This window comes from Ursus americanus, chromosome 25 (assembly GCF_024610735.1).
Source record: "Ursus americanus isolate L20-20 chromosome 25, mUrsAme1.1.p, whole genome shotgun sequence".
In the NCBI taxonomy this organism is placed as follows: Eukaryota; Metazoa; Chordata; class Mammalia; order Carnivora; family Ursidae; genus Ursus; species Ursus americanus.
Window position 1 is genome coordinate 4,180,818 of NC_142151.1, and position 18,962 is coordinate 4,199,779.

At 37.7% G+C, this 18,962-nt stretch overlaps 1 protein-coding gene across 13 annotated transcripts in view; it reads right to left on the minus strand.

Moving 5' to 3' along the window:
• Positions 1 to 18,962, minus strand: part of WNK1 (WNK lysine deficient protein kinase 1) — a 151,751-nt gene that overhangs the window by 61,250 nt on the left and 71,539 nt on the right. For all 13 annotated transcript variants that reach the window (XM_087855528.1, XM_087855520.1, XM_087855523.1 and 10 more), the window contains exons 3-4: positions 16,118 to 16,338; positions 13,924 to 14,081 (exon numbers count right to left, since the gene is read on the minus strand). In XM_087855528.1, coding sequence (XP_087711654.1) covers positions 13,924 to 14,081; positions 16,118 to 16,338 — 379 coding nt within the window. The remainder of the gene's footprint in view (positions 1 to 13,923; positions 14,082 to 16,117; positions 16,339 to 18,962) is intronic.

Genomic DNA, 18,962 nt, shown 5'->3' on the forward strand with positions numbered 1-18,962 from the left:
CCGCGTTCAGGCGCCGGGAAACGGCAGCCACCTGCACCGGGGAGCGGGCGGACTCACGGACGGCCCCCGTGAGAGAGGGGACTGAGACCGGTGAGCCGGGAGCGCGCGCCACCAGGCATTTCGCGGAACACTGGAATCCCGGTGTGCTCACGGGATCCAGACTGAGACCGGGAGCTCCCAGAGCGCATGCGGGGCGGCTGGCGGGCCTCCTGCAGAGGGGAGCGGGCGGACTTGCAGTCGGCACCCGCGAAACAGCAGACTGAGACCCTGAACCAGGTGCGCGCGCCACCAGGCTTCTCACGAAACTCTGGAATCCCGGTGTGCTCACCGGGCATAGACTGAGATCTGGAGATCCGGGAGCGCGCGGGGGTGGCTGGCGGCTGGCGGCGTTAGAAACACAAAGGACAGAGACACGCCGGGCCTGGAAGTGAGGGCAGGGACGCCGGGTGTGGGGCGCACATCCCGTGACGCTGCAGGGTTGAGCAGCACCAACAGTAATAGAGTTAAAGTGGCCAGAACATCAGTGGAGAATGGGCCGCAATCCCTCTGTTCTGTGACAATCCAGCCTCTGCTGCTCTGACTCTCAGAAGAGGCAAAGCAAACCGCCAGGGAAAGCCGCCAGAGAACAAAAGCCTGGAAATACCGGCTCACAGCGTGCCCATCCCCATCCCCCCTCGCAGAGGACACAGAGACTCTACCCAAACAGGGATGCCTGAGTATCGGTGCGGCAGGGCCCTCCCCCAGAACACAGAAGGCAGGCTGAAAAATCAAGAAGCCCACAACCCGGGGCGCCTGGGTGGTGCAGTCATGGAGCGCCTGTCTTCGGCTTAGGGCGTGATCCCGGCATTCCAGAAAGGAGTCCCTCATCGGGCTCCTCCGCTGGGAGCCTGCTTCTTCCTCTCCCACGCCCCTGCTTCTGTTCCCGTTCTTGCAGACTGTCTGTCTCTCTCAGATAAATAAATAAATAAAATCTTTAAAGAAGAAGCCCACATCCCTAAGATCCCTATAAAACAAGGGGCACGGCCTGGGACCCAGTCAATAATTTGGGCTCTGGACAACCCCGCAACCTCTCCTCATCAGAATGACAAGAAGGAGAAGCCCCCCACAGCAAAGAAAAGACAGTGAGTCTGTGGCCTCTGCCACAGAAATAATGGATATGGATGTAACCAAATTATCAGAAATGGAATTCAGAGTAACGATGGTCAAAATGATGAGTAGAATTGAAAAAAGTATTAACGAAAAGGTTACTGAGAATATAGAATCCCTAAGGACAGAAATGAGAGCGAATCTGACAGAAATTAAAAATTCTATGAGCCAAATGCAGGCAAACTAGAGGCTCTGACGGCCAGGGTCACCGAAGCAGAGGAAAGGGTTAGTGAATTGGAGGATGGGTTATTAGAGGAAAAAACGAAAACAGAAGATGGTCTTAAAAAAATCCAAGCCCACGAATGTAGGTTACGGGAGATTACTGACTCAATGAAACGTTCCAATGTCAAAATCATTGGCATCCCTGAGGGGGTGGAGAGAAAAAGAGATCTAGAAGAGATATTTGAACAAATTGTAGCTGAAAACTTCCCTAATCTAGCGAGGGAAACAAACATTCGTGTCCAAGAGGTAGAGAGGACCCCTCCCAAGCTCAACCACGACAAACCTACGCCATGTCACGTCATAGTGAAATTCGCAAATATTAGATCCAAGGATACAGTATTGAAAGCGGCCAGGGCAAAGAAATTTCTCACGTACCAAGGCAAAGGCATCAGAATTACATCAGACCTGTCTACACAGACCTGGAATGAGAGAAAGGGTTGGGGGAGCATTTTTAAAGCTCTTTCAGAGAAAAACATGCAGCCAAGATCCTTTATCCAGCAAGGCTGTCATTCAGAATTGATGGAGAAATAAAGACATTTCAGAATCGCCAGTCATTAACCAATTTCGTAACCACGAAACCAGCCCTACAGGAGATATTAAGGGGGGTTCTATAAAGGTAAAAAGGCCCCAAGAGTGATACAAAACAGAAAGTCACAATCTGTAGAAACAAAGACTTTACAGGCAACATGGCATCATTAAAATCATATCTCTCAATATTCAGTCTCAATGTAAATGGCCTAAATGGTCCCATAAATGCCACAGGGTTGCAGATTGGATAAAAAGAAATGACCCATCCATTTGCTGTCTACAAGAGACTCATTTCGAACCCAAAGATGCATTCAGACTGAGAGTAAGGGGATGGAGTACCATCTTTCACGCAAATGGACCTCAAAAGAAAGCTGGGGTAGCAATTCTCATATCAGACAGATTGGATTTTAAACTAGAGACTATAGTTAGAGACGCAGAAGGGCACTATATTATTCTTAAAGGAAGTATTCAACAAGTGGATATGACAATTATAAATATATATGCCCCCAACAGGGGAGCAGCAAGATACACAAGCCAACTCTTAACCAGAATAAAGAGACATATAGATAAAAATACATTAATAGTAGGGGACCTCAACACTCCACTCTCAGAAATAGACAGAACACCCTGGCAAAAACTAAGCAAAGAATCAAAGGCTTTGAATGCCATACTCGACGAATTGGACCTCATAGATATATATAGAACACTACACCCCAGAACCAAAGAATACTCATTCTATTCTAATGCCCATGGAACACTCTCAAGAATAGACCATGTTCTGGGACACAAAACAGGTCTCAACCGATACCAAAAGATTGAAATTATCCCCTGCCTATTCTCAGACCACAACGCTCTGAAATTGGAACTCAACCACAAGGAAAAATTTGGAAGAAACTCAAACACTTGGAGACTAAGAACCATCCTGCTCAAGAATGATTCGATAAACCAGGAAATCAAAATTCAAATTAAACAATTTATGGAGACCAATGAGAATGAAAATACAACAGTCCAAAACCTATGGGATACTGCAAAGGCAGTCCTAAGGGGGAAATACATAGCCATCCAAGCCTCACTCAAAAGAATAGAAAAATCTAAAATGCAGTTTTTATATTCTCACCTCAAGAAGCTGGAACAGCAACAGAGGGACAGGCCTAATCCACGCACGAGGAAGCAGTTGACCAAAATTAAAGCAGAAATCAATCAATCAGAAATCAGAAGTACAGTAGAGCAGATCAACAGGACTAGAAGCTGGTTCTTTGAGAGAATCAATAAAATTGACAGACCACTGGCAAGACTTATCCAAAAGAAAAGAGAAAGGACCCAGATTATTAAAATTATGAATGAAAAAGGAGAGGTCACGACGAACACCACTGAAATTGGAAGGATTATTAGAAATTTTTATCAACAGCTATATGCCAATAAACTAAGCAATCTGGAAGAGATGGAATCCTTCCTGGAAACCTATAAACTACCAAGATTGAAACAGGAAGAAATTGATTTTTTTTTTTAAGAAACTGATTTCTTAAACAGGCCAATTAATTATGAAGAAATTGAGTCAGTGATAAACAACCTTCCAAATAACAAAACTCCAGGCCCGGACGGTTTTCCTGGGGAATTCTACCAAACATTCAAAGAAGAAATAATACCTATTCTCCTAAAGCTATTTCAAAAAATAGAAACAGAAGGAAAGCTACCAAACTCATTCTATGAGGCCAATATTACCTTGATCCCCAAACCAGGCAGAGACCCCCTCAAAAAGGAGAATTACAGACCGATTTCCCTAATGAATATGGATGCCAAAATCCTCAACAAGATACTTGCTAATAGAATCCAACAGTACATTAAAAGGATTATCCATCATGATCAAGTGGGATTCATACCTGGGATGCAAGCGTGGTTCAATATTCGCAAATCAATCAGTGTGATACATCATATCAACAAGAAAAGACTCAGGAACCATATGATCCTCTCAATTGATGCTGAAAAAGCATTTGACAAAATACAGCATCCTTTCCTGATTAAAACCCTTCAGAGTGTAGGAATAGAGGGTACATTTCTCAATCTCATAAAAGCCATCTATGAAAAGCCTACTGCAAATATTATTCTCAATGGGGAAAAGCTGGAAGCCTTCCCCTTAAGATCAGGAACTCGACAAGGATGCCCACTCTCGCCACTATTATTCAACATAGTACTAGAAGTCCTTGCAACAGCAATCAGACGACAAAAAGGGATCAAAGGTGTTCAAATCGGCAAAGAAGAAGTCAAAATGTCTCTCTTTGCAGATGACATGATACTCTATATGGAAAACCCAAAAGAAGCCACTCCGAAACTATTAGAAGTTATAGAGCAATTCAGTAACGTGGCAGGATACAAAATCAATGCTCAGAAATCAGTTGCATTTCTATACACAAATAACGAGACCGAAGAAAGAGAAATTAGGGAATCCATCCCATATACAATAGCACCAAAACCATACGTTACCTTGGAATTAACTTAACCAGAGACGTAAAGGACCTATATTCTAGAAACTATAAATCACTCTTGAAAGACATTGAGGAAGACATAAAAAGATGGAAAGATATTCCATGCTCATGGATCGGAAGAATTAACATGGTTAAAATGTCCATGCTACCCAGAGCAATCTACACTTTCAATGCTATCCCGATCAAAATACCGAGGACATTTTTCAAAGAACTGGAACAAATAGTCCTTAAATTTGTATGGAAACAGAAAAGGCCCCGAATCTCCAAGGAACTGTTGAAAAGGAAAAACAAAGCTGGGGGCATCACAATGCCGGATTTCGAGCTGTACTACAAAGCTGTGATCACAAAGACAGCATGGTACTGGCACAAAAACAGACACATAGACCAATGGAACAGAACAGAGAACCCAGAAATGGACCCTCAGCTCTTTGGGCAACTAATATTTGATAAAGCAGGAAAAAACATCCGGTGGGAAAAAGACAGTCTCTTCAATAAATGGTGCTGGGAAAATTGGACAGCTACATGCAAAAGAATGAAACTTGACCACTCTCTCACACCATACACAAAAATAAACTCCAAATGGATGAAAGACCTCAATGTGAGACAGGAATCCATCAAAATTCTAGAGGAGAACATAGGCAGCAACCTCTACGACATCGGCCAAAGCAACCTTTTTCATGACACATCCCCAAAGGCAAGAGAAACAAAAGATAAAATGAATTTATGGGACTTCATCAAGATTAAAAGTTTCTGCACAGCCAAGGAAACAGTCAGAAAAACTAAGAGGCAGCCCACGGAATGGGAGAATATATTTGCAAATGACACTACAGATAAAGGACTGGTATCCAAGATCTACAAAGAACTTCTCAAACTCAATACACGAGAAACAAATAAACAAATCAAAAAATGGGCAGAAGATATGAGCAGACACTTTTCTAATGAAGACATACAAATGGCTAACAGACACATGAAAAAATGTTCAAAATCATTAGCCATCAAGGAAATTCAAATCAAAACCACACTGAGATACCACCTTACGCCAAGTTAGAATGGCAAAAATAGACAAGGCAAGAAACAACAATTGTTGGAGAGGATGTGGAGAAAGGGGATCCCTCCTACATTGTTGGTGGGAATGCAAGTTGGTACAGCCACTCTGGAAAACAGTGTGGAGGTCCCTTACAAAGTTAAAAATTGAGCTACCCTATGATCCAGCCATTGCACTACTGGGTGTTTACCCCAAAGATACAGACGTAGTAAAGAGACGGGCCATATGCACCCCAATGTTCATAGCAGCAATCTCCACAATAGCTAAATCGTGGAAGGAACCGAGCTGCCCTTCAACAGATGACTGGATTAAAAAGTTGTGGTCCACATATACAATGGAATATTACTCAGCTATCAGAAAGAACGAGTTCTCAACATTTGCTGCAACATGGACGGCACTGGAGGAGATAATGCTAAGTGAAATAAGTCAAGCAGAGAAAGACAACTATCATATGATTTCTCTCATCTATGGAACATAAGAACTAGGATGACCAGTAGGGGAAGAAAGGGATAAAGAAAGGGGGGGTAATCAGAAGGGGGAATGAAACATGAGAGACTACGGACTATGAGAAACAAACTGAAGGCCTCAGAGGGGAGGGGGGGTGGGGGAATGGGATAGACCGGTGATGGGTAGTAAGGAGGGCACGTATTGAATGGTGCACTGGGTGTTATACGCAACTAATGAATCATCGAGCCTTACAACGGAAACCGGGGATGTACTGTATGGTGACTAACATAATATAATAAAAAACCATTAAAAAAAATAATAAATAAATAAAATTTTAAAAAAAGCATAATACAAAAGGCATAACAGAAAAACAAAGTATAACACAAAAGGTCATATATCATATGATTCCATTTGTAAAAATGTCCACAACAGGCAAACCAAATCCTGAGACATAAAGTAGATTAGTGGCTGATAGGGGGAAAGGAGAGTGACTGCCAATGGGTATGGGATTTATTTTTGGGGGTGACGGAAAGGTTCAATATGAATATATTAAAAAACTGAATTGTATACCTTTAAGTATTTAAATGATAAATTTTGTGGTATGTGAATTTTATCTTAGAAAAATGGTGAAAAATTGAAAACACAGTAGATACTATACTAAGAATATGGAAAAGTGATATTGGTCTTTCTCAGTGCTATTAAATTAACATGGCAAACTCATTTAAGAAGGAGATTTTGAGCTTGAGTGTGCATCTGAAAATAAAGATACATTTATTAGTGTAGTGTCTCAAATGCCTTTTCTTAAAACTCAATTTTTTTTACTTTTATCAAGTAATTGCTTATATAAATTTTTATCTGCTCTTATGGCAGTGCTGCACCTAACAGTCTGAAGCCAAAGAACTCTGAAACACTGGTTTTAGTCCTGAGCCTCTAGTGAGCAACTTTTGAATCAACAGTGTTTGGCTGTGTTTTCTACCTACTCATCCTATAGTCATTATGTTTAATCAGTTAATCATATTTGTGGGGTTAGATATAGAACAAGCATAAAATTTAATGTCGGTCACCTATACAACTTGCATTTAAAAAAACTGCTATTACCATATAATTTATAACTTGATTTCTGTAAATACCAGTTATTTTTATACTTCATTTTATATAAGGAAACCTAAAATTCCATGATCCCTTGAGACATTTTCAATACAACCTTGATTTAGAGAAATAATAAGTGAATTTGCAAAATTAATCAGAGACACTTATCACTAAGTAACAGAGACAGCCCAGTCAATACCTATTCAGTGTCTCTAACAACAGCCTACAGAACAGCAGAGCCATTGTCTGCTGGTACATAATAAAATTTACCCCCATTTCAAAATAGAAATACTATAAGACCAACAAAGGAGGCTGGTATGGCTGAGAGTGCTTAAATATATGGCTATCTAATGTGTATTTCATCTATCCAGTCTGTCTGCTATAAAAAAAAAAAAAAATTCAGGGACGCCTGGGTGGCTCAGTCAGTTAAGTGTCTGCATTTGGCCCAGGTCATGATCCCAGGGTCCTGGGATTGAGTCCTGCATCGGGCTCCTTGCTCAGCAAGGAGCCGGCTTCTCCCTCTGTCTGCCACTCTCCCTGTTCCCTCTCTCTTTCTGACAAATAAATAAAATCTTAAAAAAAAAAAAATTCAGCACTGCTGTCAAGAAAATAAAAGATATTGGTTCATAAACCTTTGTGTTTAAAATCCAGAATGATCACCTCAAGCAGTAATATTAGGTTTAAGATTTTTTTTTAAAGATTTTATTTATTAATTCGACAGAGAGAGAGACAGCCAGCGAGAGAGGGAGCACAAGCAGGGGGAATGGGAGAGGAAGAAGCAGGCTCCTAGCAGAGGAGCCCGACGTGGGGCTCAATCCCAGAACGCCAGGATCATGCCCTGAGCCGAAGGCAGACGCTTAATGACTGAGCCACCCAGGGGCCCCTAAGATGTTATTTCTAAGACCAACACCAGTAATAAGTATGGCCACTGAAAAAATGCTTGTATGTTAAAACCTCTTAAGTTTTCATCACAGAATTAATGTGATAGTTCTACTTTTGACAGAAAGAAAAAGAGTGCCCACGAATTTTCAGAGCTAATAATTTAAGTAGCTACTTGCTTGCACTGAGATTCTTGTGTCTACTCTAAGTACAGAAGTGAATAGCATTCTAATAGAGGAATATTATCACCACTTTTACAGATTAGTAATTATTTACAGACCTCTTCAGCGGAGCATTTTTTAAGAAGTTCTGGTGACATGTGTTTAGAACAGCAGTCAACAACTTTTTCTGTTAAGAGCCCAAACAGTACATATTTTAAGCTTTTGGAACCACACAGTCTGTTCCAGTTATTCACTCTGCCATTGTAATGTGTGAAGACAGACAAAGATAACGTAGAAACAAATCAGTGTCGCTGTGCTTTATTACTTTATTTGTGGACACTGAAACGTTCACATGACATGACATATCTTTCTTCTTTTGATTTTTCCCCCCAATCACTTAAAATATAGAAACTGTTCTTCGTCATGGGTTGTATAAAATGGCCAGCTAAATCTGGCCCATGGGTCATAGTTCACTAATCCCTGGTTTAGAGTATGATAGAACGAAGAAAAGTAATAGATTGTAAGTTAGGAAATAAAATACACAAACCATACCATATGCAAATTTATAATTTTATAGTCTTAAAATTTAAAGTTATAAATTTAACCTTATAATCAAGTTTAATGATCAAGATCCATCTTATCTTCTCAAGAGGATATATATTTACAATGGATATTTATTCTGTATTATTTATTTTCATAAATGGTAAGTGAAAAAGAACAACTTAGCTTACCTGAACTCTAATTTATAAAGAAAATAAACCTCTCATCCTTTCACTCTGGCCATCTCTACTAAAAATCCTTATTTCAGTCTGTTAGTCATTTCTTCAGATTATTTCCACAGCCTCTTAACTGAGTTTTCAGCTTTTAGTCCTTCATAAATCCATTCTCCACTTTGGAGCCAGAGTAATTTTTTAAAAAATTTAAAGTTTAAGTCTGACTTCTCAAATGCAACACTATTAACTTAGTCTCTCCCTATTTAACATCATTTTCCCAACCTGTTCAAACTTAATTAGGTACCACTCTTTTATGCTTCCACTAAATAGCTATCCCTAGAATAACTGTTTTTATACCATATGGTAACTATCTGGCTTGTCTTTTCTTCTTCCCCTAATAAGTTCTTAAGAGACAAGGATTTGGGTTTTACTTAACAAGAATATTCAATACCTAGTATATAGAAAAACACCTGGAACAAAGCAGACTTAAGTATTTGTTGGATGAACCCATGAACTATTATGGGTTAAACTCTTGCCCTCCCAAAAGATATGTTAAAATTCTAACCCTCAGTATCTCAGAATCTGACCTTATTTGAAAATAGGATCATTGCAATTATAATTAGTTAAGGTGAGGTCATCCTGGAGTGGGGTGGGCCTTTAACACAATCTGACTGGTGTCCTTACAAGAAGAGGAGACAGAGACAGATAAGGGGGAACCACCATGTGAGACAGACACTGAAGTGCTGCAGGTACAAGCCAAGGAATGCTAAGGATTGCCAGCAAACCATCAGAAGGTAAGAGGCAACAAAAAGTTCTCCTCTCTGTGTGACAGCATGACCTTGCTATAACCTTGATTTGGACTTCTGGCCTCAAAATTGTGAGACAATAAATTTCTGTTGGTTTAAGTCACCCAGTTTGTGGCTCTTTGTTATAATAGCCCCTGAAAACTATGCTCAAGTAACTTGGTGAACCAACTTATACTTTAGGTGTATACCGTTTCCTGTGTCTCCCTATACCCCAAATCTCAACTCTTCCTGGAAAGTTAGGTTAAAAAAAAATTAATCAGTATGTGTGGATGTGGTGAGGTAATTTTAATGTAATATGATATAATAGAATAAATTATTAAATTTACATATTTGGATTCAAACAAGGATTTGTATAGGACCTATCAAAACAACTGGGTGGTTCAGATTTGTTTTAATTCAGTATTTTAATTTGTCAACTATTCTGTCATTTCTAGCAAAATCAGGAGAGTTAATGAAAGGAAATAAAATCCGAGGCAACTTTTAAAAAAAAGGGCAAATTACCCTTAGGAAAAGTAAAAAAAAAAAAAAAAAAAGTAATTTACTTATAAAATTTTACCTACTATTCCTATAGTTAATTTTTAAAAATAAACTCTTATTGGTTATTTCACTGAAAATGTTGAGAATTACGTGTTTATCTTCTCTTACACAGACTGTATGATTACAACAGGAGTGGAATCTGACATATCAAGAGATACATCTCTTTTTTTCTCATTAGAAAATTCCCAGAAGCCAACCACTACCCAGTCTTTTGTTTCTTTAAGTTTATCCCTAAATTATGTTCATTAAACTAAGTCAGCCATTTTTTTCAATTCTTTCTCACAAGTAAAGCATATACCCACACTTGCCAACCCTTATGTTTTTTTAAGAACTCTATTTGCAGATTAAATTATCTTATATATAAAAAATCCTAAGGAATCTACTAAAAAACTATTAGAATAAATTCAGTAAGTTTGTTAGATTCAAAATCAGTATGCAAAAACCAATAGTGTTTGTAATGAACAATCAAAAATTGAAATAAAAAACTCAATTCCATTTATAATAGAATCCCCCCAAAAAGACACTACTCAGGAATAAACTTAATAAAAAAAGTACAAGACTTACACTCTGAAAATTACGAGACACCATTGAAAGAAATTACAAAAGATCTAAGTAAATGGAAAAACATCCCATGTTCATGAACCAGAAGACTCAGTATGGTTAAGATGGCAAGTCTCCAAATTGATCTATGGATTCAATGCCATATGTATCAGGATCCCAGCTGAATCGCAAAAACTGACAAGCTGACTCTAAAATTTATATAGAGTTGCAAAGGACCAAGAAGAGCCAAAATATGAAGAATAAATAGAAGGACTCACACTTCCCAATTCAAAACTTAGTACAAAGCAAGACATATAGATCTATGGAACAGAACTGAGGGTTTAGGAATAAACTCATCTGCCTATGGTCAACTGATTTTCAGCAAAGGTGAAATCATTCAATGCAAAAATAATAGTCTTTTCAACAAATGGTACTGGGACAGTTGGACAGTTGTCACAAGCAAAAGAATCAAGTTAAAACCCTTCCTCACACCACATACAAAAATTATCTCAAAATGAATCAAAGATCTAATTATAAGAACTAAAACTATAAAACTCCTAGAAGAAAACACATCGGGGTAAATGTTCATGACTTGAGGTTTGGAAATGGATTCTTAGATATGACACCAAAAGCATGAGAAAGACAAAAGATAAAATATATAAATGTGGCCTCATCAAAATGAAAAACTTTTGTGTCCTAAAGGGCACTAGTAATATAGTAACACTATTAAGAAAAGACAACTGGGGTGTCTGGGGTGGCTTAGTTAAGTGTCTGACTCTTGATTTCAGCTCAGGTTATGATCTCAGGGTCGAGAGATTGAGCCCCGTGTCAGACTCCACACTCAGGGTGGAGTGTATTTGAGATTTTCTGATTCTCTCTCTCCCCCTCTCTCTGCCCTTCCCCCTGGCTCTTTCTCTCAAATAAACAAATCTTAAAAAAAAAAAGAATACAACTGATAGAATGGGAGAAAATAATTGGAAATCATCTATGTCATAAAGGATTTCTATCTAGAATATACAAAAAACTCATACAACTCAATAACAGAAGGACAAATAACCCAATTAAAAACCTAGCAAAGGATCTGAATAGGCATTCTTTCAAAAGAGAAAAGACATACAATCAATAAGCTCTTATTATCACACTGTAATTACAACTGTTTGCTTACACACTTATCTTCTAATATTGTAGCTAGTTTTCTGAAGACGGAATACATATGTTATTCATCTTTAATTACCTGATGTCAGGCTCTGGACTTGGCATATAGCAGGGACTCAAAATGTTGCATGTATCTGCATTTGAGACTTATATTTGGGATAGTGCTAAAGATAAGGATAGAATTAAACAAATACTTTGTAGAGATAAGATTACAAATCTTAAAGAAGAATATAAAGCAATAAAAATAAACAGCAAGCACCTATATATAGTGCTTATTATATGCTAAGCACCGTTTAAAATGCTTTACATTAGGGGTGCCTGGGTGGCTCAGTCGTTAAGTGTCTGCCTTCGGCTCAGGGCATGATCCCAGCTTTCTGGGATCGAGCCCCACATCAGGCTCCTCTGCTGGGAGCCTGCTTCTTCCTCTCCCACTCCCCCTGCTTGTGTTCCCTCTCTCACTGGCTGTCTCTATCTCTATCAAATAAATAAATAAAATCCTAAAAAAAAATAAAATGCTTTACATTAATTCAATTTTTGAAATTCCAGGTAAAATAATCGATTACAAATAAAATGCTACGATTCAGATCAGCTGAGAAGCTCAGAGAAGGCAAAAATCATTATGTAGTGAAACCCATCAGATAAAATTTTGTGGGGGAAGACTGGATAGCAGAAGAGCAGGCACAGGTCAACAGCATGTACAAATGGAGAGGAAAAAAGGGAAGGATGTGGCATATGTGCAAGATAATAAAGAGGACTGGTTTGACTAAAAAAAGGTGTTTAGATAAAGATGAGGAACAGCAAAGATTATAATAAGAATTTTTTTTTTAAAGATTTTATTTATTTATTTGACAGAGAGAGAGACAGCCAGCGAGAGAGGGAACACAAGCAGGGGGAGTGGGAGAGGAAGAAGCAGGCTTCCAGCAGAGGAGCCTGATGTGGGGCTCGATCCCAGAACGCTGGGATCACGCCCTGGGCCGAAGGCAGACGCTTAACGACTGAGCCACCCAGGCACCCCTATAATAAGAATTTGTACATGCTTTCATAAGCAAACTGGTATAAGTTCCTTATACCAAGAAGAAATAGCAAGGAAATTCAACCAGTTCAAGTGAAGCAGAAAAACAAATTCATAATATTAACTACTTCAGGATGACAGTTGTAAGGTGTGAAGTAAGATGTGAAATCAGAGTTCTGACAATGGGAATGAAGAAGGCCTACACCTAAGAGTTATTCTGAACCAAGAACCTGATAAACAGAATGTGGTGAATAGAAAAACAAGAAATCAATTGTACTTCTTGAGGTTTCAAGAATTCTAAATAAAATACAGGGAGGAAACATCCAGTGAATACCCCATCCTACCCCCAAAGAAAAAAGGGATAATGTAAATTATAGGGGAAGAATGGTGAATACTGAACTTGGAATACAGATATAGAACTCTAAGAAGCAAAGCAGATGAACTTTCTAAGGGCAAAAGAGAATAGTGATTAGGATACTTATCAGAATTATCTGAAGGCCAAACAAACTACAGTTTACTACATTTCTCCTTCCCTCACCCAGCCTGAGAAAAAGAAAGTAGGGGGCAACAGCTATAGACTAAGAGACTAACAATAAAGTATGTTCTGTGGACCCTAATGTGTCCTATTTTGAACAATGACTGTAAAGAAACATCTCTGCAACAACCGGGGAAAAATCTTAATAGGTTAGGGTATTTAGATGATTAGAAATTACTGTTATGCTTTAAACCCTGTGGTACTTATAAATGATTCAATAAATTCATAAATCTATTTTAAACCATTTAGGGAAAAGTCCGTGAACAAAGCAACCTGAGTTAAGAGCATTATTTTTAACTCAGATAATACGTTTTATGGTTGGAGGGAATGAGAACTTAGATGAATAAATTAGGGTTTGAAAAGTAGTAATCAGAGTATTTTTAAACATAATATATCTCAAAATAAAGGTTTAAATGTATGCAAGGAGAATCCAGAATATACTAGTACTTCTTTATCTTTATTTTTGCTCTCACTAAATCAGAAGCAATAAAATCCCTCAACTTCCTCTTCCCCCAACAACTGAGTGTGCTACTACTGTTCCCTTTTGCATGGTTCGATGATATCCAGCTTGGCGTTCCTTTATTAGTGTAACTTAAGCTCACTAATCAGTTAGGGTAATACTTACACTGGTTACTCGGCGGTAGATCTGAGCAGCATTTTGGCATTCTGAGTAAGGGTATTCAGATGTGGCCATCTCAAGCATGCACATCCCAAAAGCATAAACGTCAACAGATTCATCGTATTTTTCCTCATACATCTCAGGGGCCATGAACTCTGGGGTACCTTAAATTAAAAGAACAATTCAGACTCAATGTGAGCAGAGGCTACAGATGTTACTCATCTGGAGGAGAATCAGAGGAGCTGACCTGTGAGACAGAAGAAAGTAGGAGGGGGGAAGAAAAGAGAAGAGAAGAGTGGTGGGGGCAGAGAAGAGGAAGAAAATCTTAGCCTCTTCCACCAAATATCTTATAGAACTTTTGCATGGCCTTCATAAAAGAAACTAGAATGGGATCAAGTGTCTTTATTTACTGTTTCAAATCGATTACTGTTATACAATGTCAAAATAGAGACTTGGATAAGAGAAAAACTGATATAACTCCTAATGAAAACAAATGGAAGGATAACTAAGAGACCAGCAAGAAATAAAGAGGATATAATGGCATCCACCAATAAGGCAGGACAGGTTAAAAAAGATCAAAATACTTGTCTGCCCCCTACTGTATGGTAGCTGTAAGGTTATATAATATTTATAGCTAGTCTTTAGCCATTAACATTCCACCTGATCAGTTTCACTTTTAAGGAGGCCTTGCAGTGAAAAATCCAACATTCAATATGTTTTTTAAAAGAAAAAAATAAAGTTTATTTGTCTACAAAGGCCACTCACCAGAGCCCCTTTCTTCACATACTTACCGTACCACCTGCAGTACACAAATAAGCCTACTGCAGATAACAAGAAATACAATGAAGGACACCTTACAGATCTTACAGACAAAAAACAAATACACACAAATGGAGAACTCAAATATAGACTGAGTTATGAGCATAGCATATGTGATCCCACAGACCATGTTTTCCAATGTTTCCAAAGAAATTAAGTTTGGATCCCTCAAACTGTAGACATTTCTAAAGAATAGGCTTACATACTATGATTTAAACAAAAAAAGGGGGGGGGGAACCTCCCTTGGGTTAGAGATTTTTAAGTAGCCAAAGACAATCAAAGAAATGTTTCCTTTTCCTGTAAGGAAGGCAAAAAGGAAATTCAGCTTTAAATAACTCTTCTCCAATTCTTCTTGTTAATCTATTGTAAGAAAATTTTAAAATAGCATTCCAAATCCAAGTCACATAATATTCTATGGAGGACACTATTTTATAAGAATGTACAAATTACTGGGGGTTCTATGGTTTTCTCTTAATATGTAAAATTCTAGCCCACTTAAAAATTAATGGTTTCCTTGCTGTCACCACCTTTGGGGGGAGAATAGAGTATCTGTAAAGATTTCAAGTTTTCAAGGTGTCACATCCTTTTCAGAGAGTGAAAGCCTATCAAAATAATAAGCATTAAATTATTTTTCCAGCTGCAACTCTCTAACATATATTTGAAAGTCTGAAAGGACAGCCATGTTTTTTTAGATCAGTGATTCTCAACAAGGGGGTGACTTTGTTACCCAGGGACATTAGTCCAGAGACATTTTTGGTTGTAACAACCGTGGGGGAGCTGGAAAGGGTATGTGCTCCTGGCATCTAAATAATCTTATAATGCACAAGAAAGCCCTTACAACAAAGAACTATCCAACCTCAAATGTCAAATAATACTAGGGTTGAAAAGCTCTGTTTCAGATATATCTTCTGAAAAGTAGGAGTAAGAAAAGTTAAAACCAAGTTCTTGGAATAAATTCATTTTCACATTTTAAAATGAAGTCTTAACAGGTAGTTACTTTTGAACGCATATATATCTAACACTTTTTATAAATTCAATTTCTTTTATAAGAAAGTAACTCTATATGCATTATATAAATAAGTACATAATACTACATATCAACAGAATGACCCAATAAGATTGATAGTTACATAAGGTTTTGTCAACAAAGTTCACCTTACTTCTCTTCATGTAACTTTACAAAACATTGTTAGTCTTCCAGATGATTCTAGAAGCATACAGAGAACTCCACATCTCATAAGCAAAACTGATCACTTCCTGAGTTCAAGCTAGAAATTTCTGAAGGCTTATTTCACGTAATAAAAGCTCTGACAGGGTCAGGTTTCTAAATAAAAGGAATATCAGAAAACCAGTTAGGATGCAAGGTACACCTGAAACATACCTATCACACTCTTGGCAAAAGAAGCCCGCTTCAGGGTTGCCAGACCTAGGTCTCCAATCTTGACTGAGCCTGTAGGGCCAGTGATAAAGATGTTGTCACACTTAAGATCTCGGTGAATAATAGGTGGAGTCCGAGTATGAAGAAACTGAAGTCCTTTAAGGATCTGACGGCACCAGCTTCTTAGAACTTTGATCTTCATCACCTTAAACCTTTTCAGGTACCTAGAAAAGGCAAAGTACACCAAACAGGTTATCAATGATATGAGTTTACTGCTTTGAAGAATTCCATTAAATTCTAGCATATCTGAGATGAGAATATCAAATTTACAATATTAAGATTCAGTAACCTTAAAAGTTAGTGATACTTTTAGCAAGGTTAAGGGGGAAAGGTTAACAAGTGGTTGGTACATGAATTCTAATAACAAAGCACAAAAAAGGAATTCCTTAAAATTGGGTCACTACTAAAATAATTTAGAAGTTAAGAGACAGAAAAATAAACAACAAAAATAAAAATAAAAAATAAAAAGGGGTGGAGTCTGACTTCTGGTAAATGGTGCAGTAATTCTTACTGGACACAGATGTCATTATAAACTGTAGTAAAAAAATATAAAAACAACTACTTGAGAGCAATCAAAATTAGGCATAAATTGGAAGGGAGTTCACATGAGGCAAAAAAGAAAGTACTGCTTGTGTTTCCTATTTTCTAAATCTTTTCACAGTTGAGGGAAGACTCCAGCCTGAATGTGCAGATCAGCTCAATTCTAAATAGAAGCCTGTAGCCTTATTAGCTGGGAAATAGGAAGACAGAGTTCAAGATGACCACAGCAGCTAGAACGGTGCTGTACAAAAGAACTTTCTATAATGATAGTCTGTTCAATATAGTATTCACTAGGCAAATATATTTTAAAATTTAAAATTCCATTTTTCAGCTACACTAGCCACAGTTTAAGTCTTCAACAGCCACATGTATCAAGTGGCTACCATTTTGGATAGTACAGATTATAAAATATTTCCATCAGCACAGAGAGTTCCAGTGGACAGCAGAGATCTAGAAAGTAAAGGAGGGAAATCCCAAAAGGCTGGCATAGAAGGGGAGGCCCAAATCCTGAATATTCATTCTGCCCAAATCTCTGGTTGACCTCTGAAATACATATTATGCAGATTCCAAGCAGCCCAACTAATGCTAAAAGAATGGAACAGAGATTTCTGATGTAACCCACTGCAGGAAAGATAGTTTGTGGACTGGCTTCAGATGAACATTTTATCTGAAAATATTCAGAAGTATGAAGGTATAAAAAATTACATTTGCCTCTTAAGTATCTTTAAAATACACATGCCTAATTAAAGAACAATTAATAATTTTGTTTTAGGGAGTCTATAGAATACATAAATGTAACATATATAAAAACTGTAGCACAAAGACAAGTATCAGGGACAACAGAAACTTTTATCTGCGCAAGGTTCCTTTACATGAAATTGAACAGTATCAACCCAAAGTTTATTGTGAAAAGTTAAATATATAAACACAATCTCCAAAGCAACTGCTTTAAAAAAAACAACAAAACAACACAAGGTTTCAACTAAAAAGGTAATACAGGAACTAAAATGAAATTCTACTTCATTTGGATAAGGTAATTAAAAGAAAACTAATGGTGAAAGTTGGTTTTATGGTTTAAAAAAATACGGCGGGGCGCCTGGGTGGCACAGCGGTTAAGCGTCTGCCTTCGGCTCAGGGCGTGATCCCGGCGTTATGGGATCGAGCCCCACATCAGGCTCTTCCGCTATGAGCCTGCTTCTTCCTCTCCCACTCCCCCTGCTTGTGTTCCCTCTCTCTCTGGCTGTCTCTATCTCTGTCAAATAAATAAAATCTTTTAAAAAATAAATAAATAAATAAAAAATAAAAAAAATAAAAATAAAAAAATACGGAAACATATTACCTCTGAAGGGTGAGGGAAGGGATGCCTAGGAAGAGCCATAAGGGCATTTACTAAGATAATAAAAATGTTCTATAGCTTAATAGAATTTTGATTACATGAGTGAATGCCTTTGTCAAAACTCATAGAATGATACCATTACGATTAATTACACTTTTCACTGTATTTAAATCTTACTGTAAGGAAAAACAAAGCATATAAATATTAGAACTTTAATAAAATGAGCACTTAAGTATTTAATGTGAAGCATATTGATGTCTACAACTTACCTTGGAATAAAGAAAATTAAGAAAGATAGGGAAATGATTAGATGGACATATGTAGTAAAGTAAATGCAGCAAAGTTAATAGAACCTAGGCAGTGAATATGTGTGTGTTCACTGTGTAGTTCTTTCAACTTGTCTTATAATTGAAAAATTCTAGAAGAAAATTCTGGGAAAAAGCTGAGTCTAGCTTGTATTTCTTTCACATTTATAAAATGATCAAGTACATAAAATATAATAGATAACTATATATTAACCTCGTATCTTATAATATCATTAAATTTGTTCAGAATCACTGGATTTTCTATGTGAACAATTACATAACCTGCAAACAAGGGCAGTGATATTTCTTCCTTTCCAATCTTTATGCCTTTTACTAGTTTTCCCTGTGTTTATGCCTTATTGCAATGGGTGGCCCTCTGAAATAGTGAATGTAAATAGTTAAAACAAGCATACTTTCTTTGTTCCTAATCTCAGGGGCAATGGTTAAGTTTGACATATTAGTTATAGGTTGGTTGATGTTGTTATCTATCAGCTGGAGGAAGTTCCCTACTATTCCTAGTATGGCTAAAAGTTTATAGCCATGAATAGATATTGAATTGTCAAATACTTTTTGACATATTTTGAAATGATCATATGGCTTTTCTCCT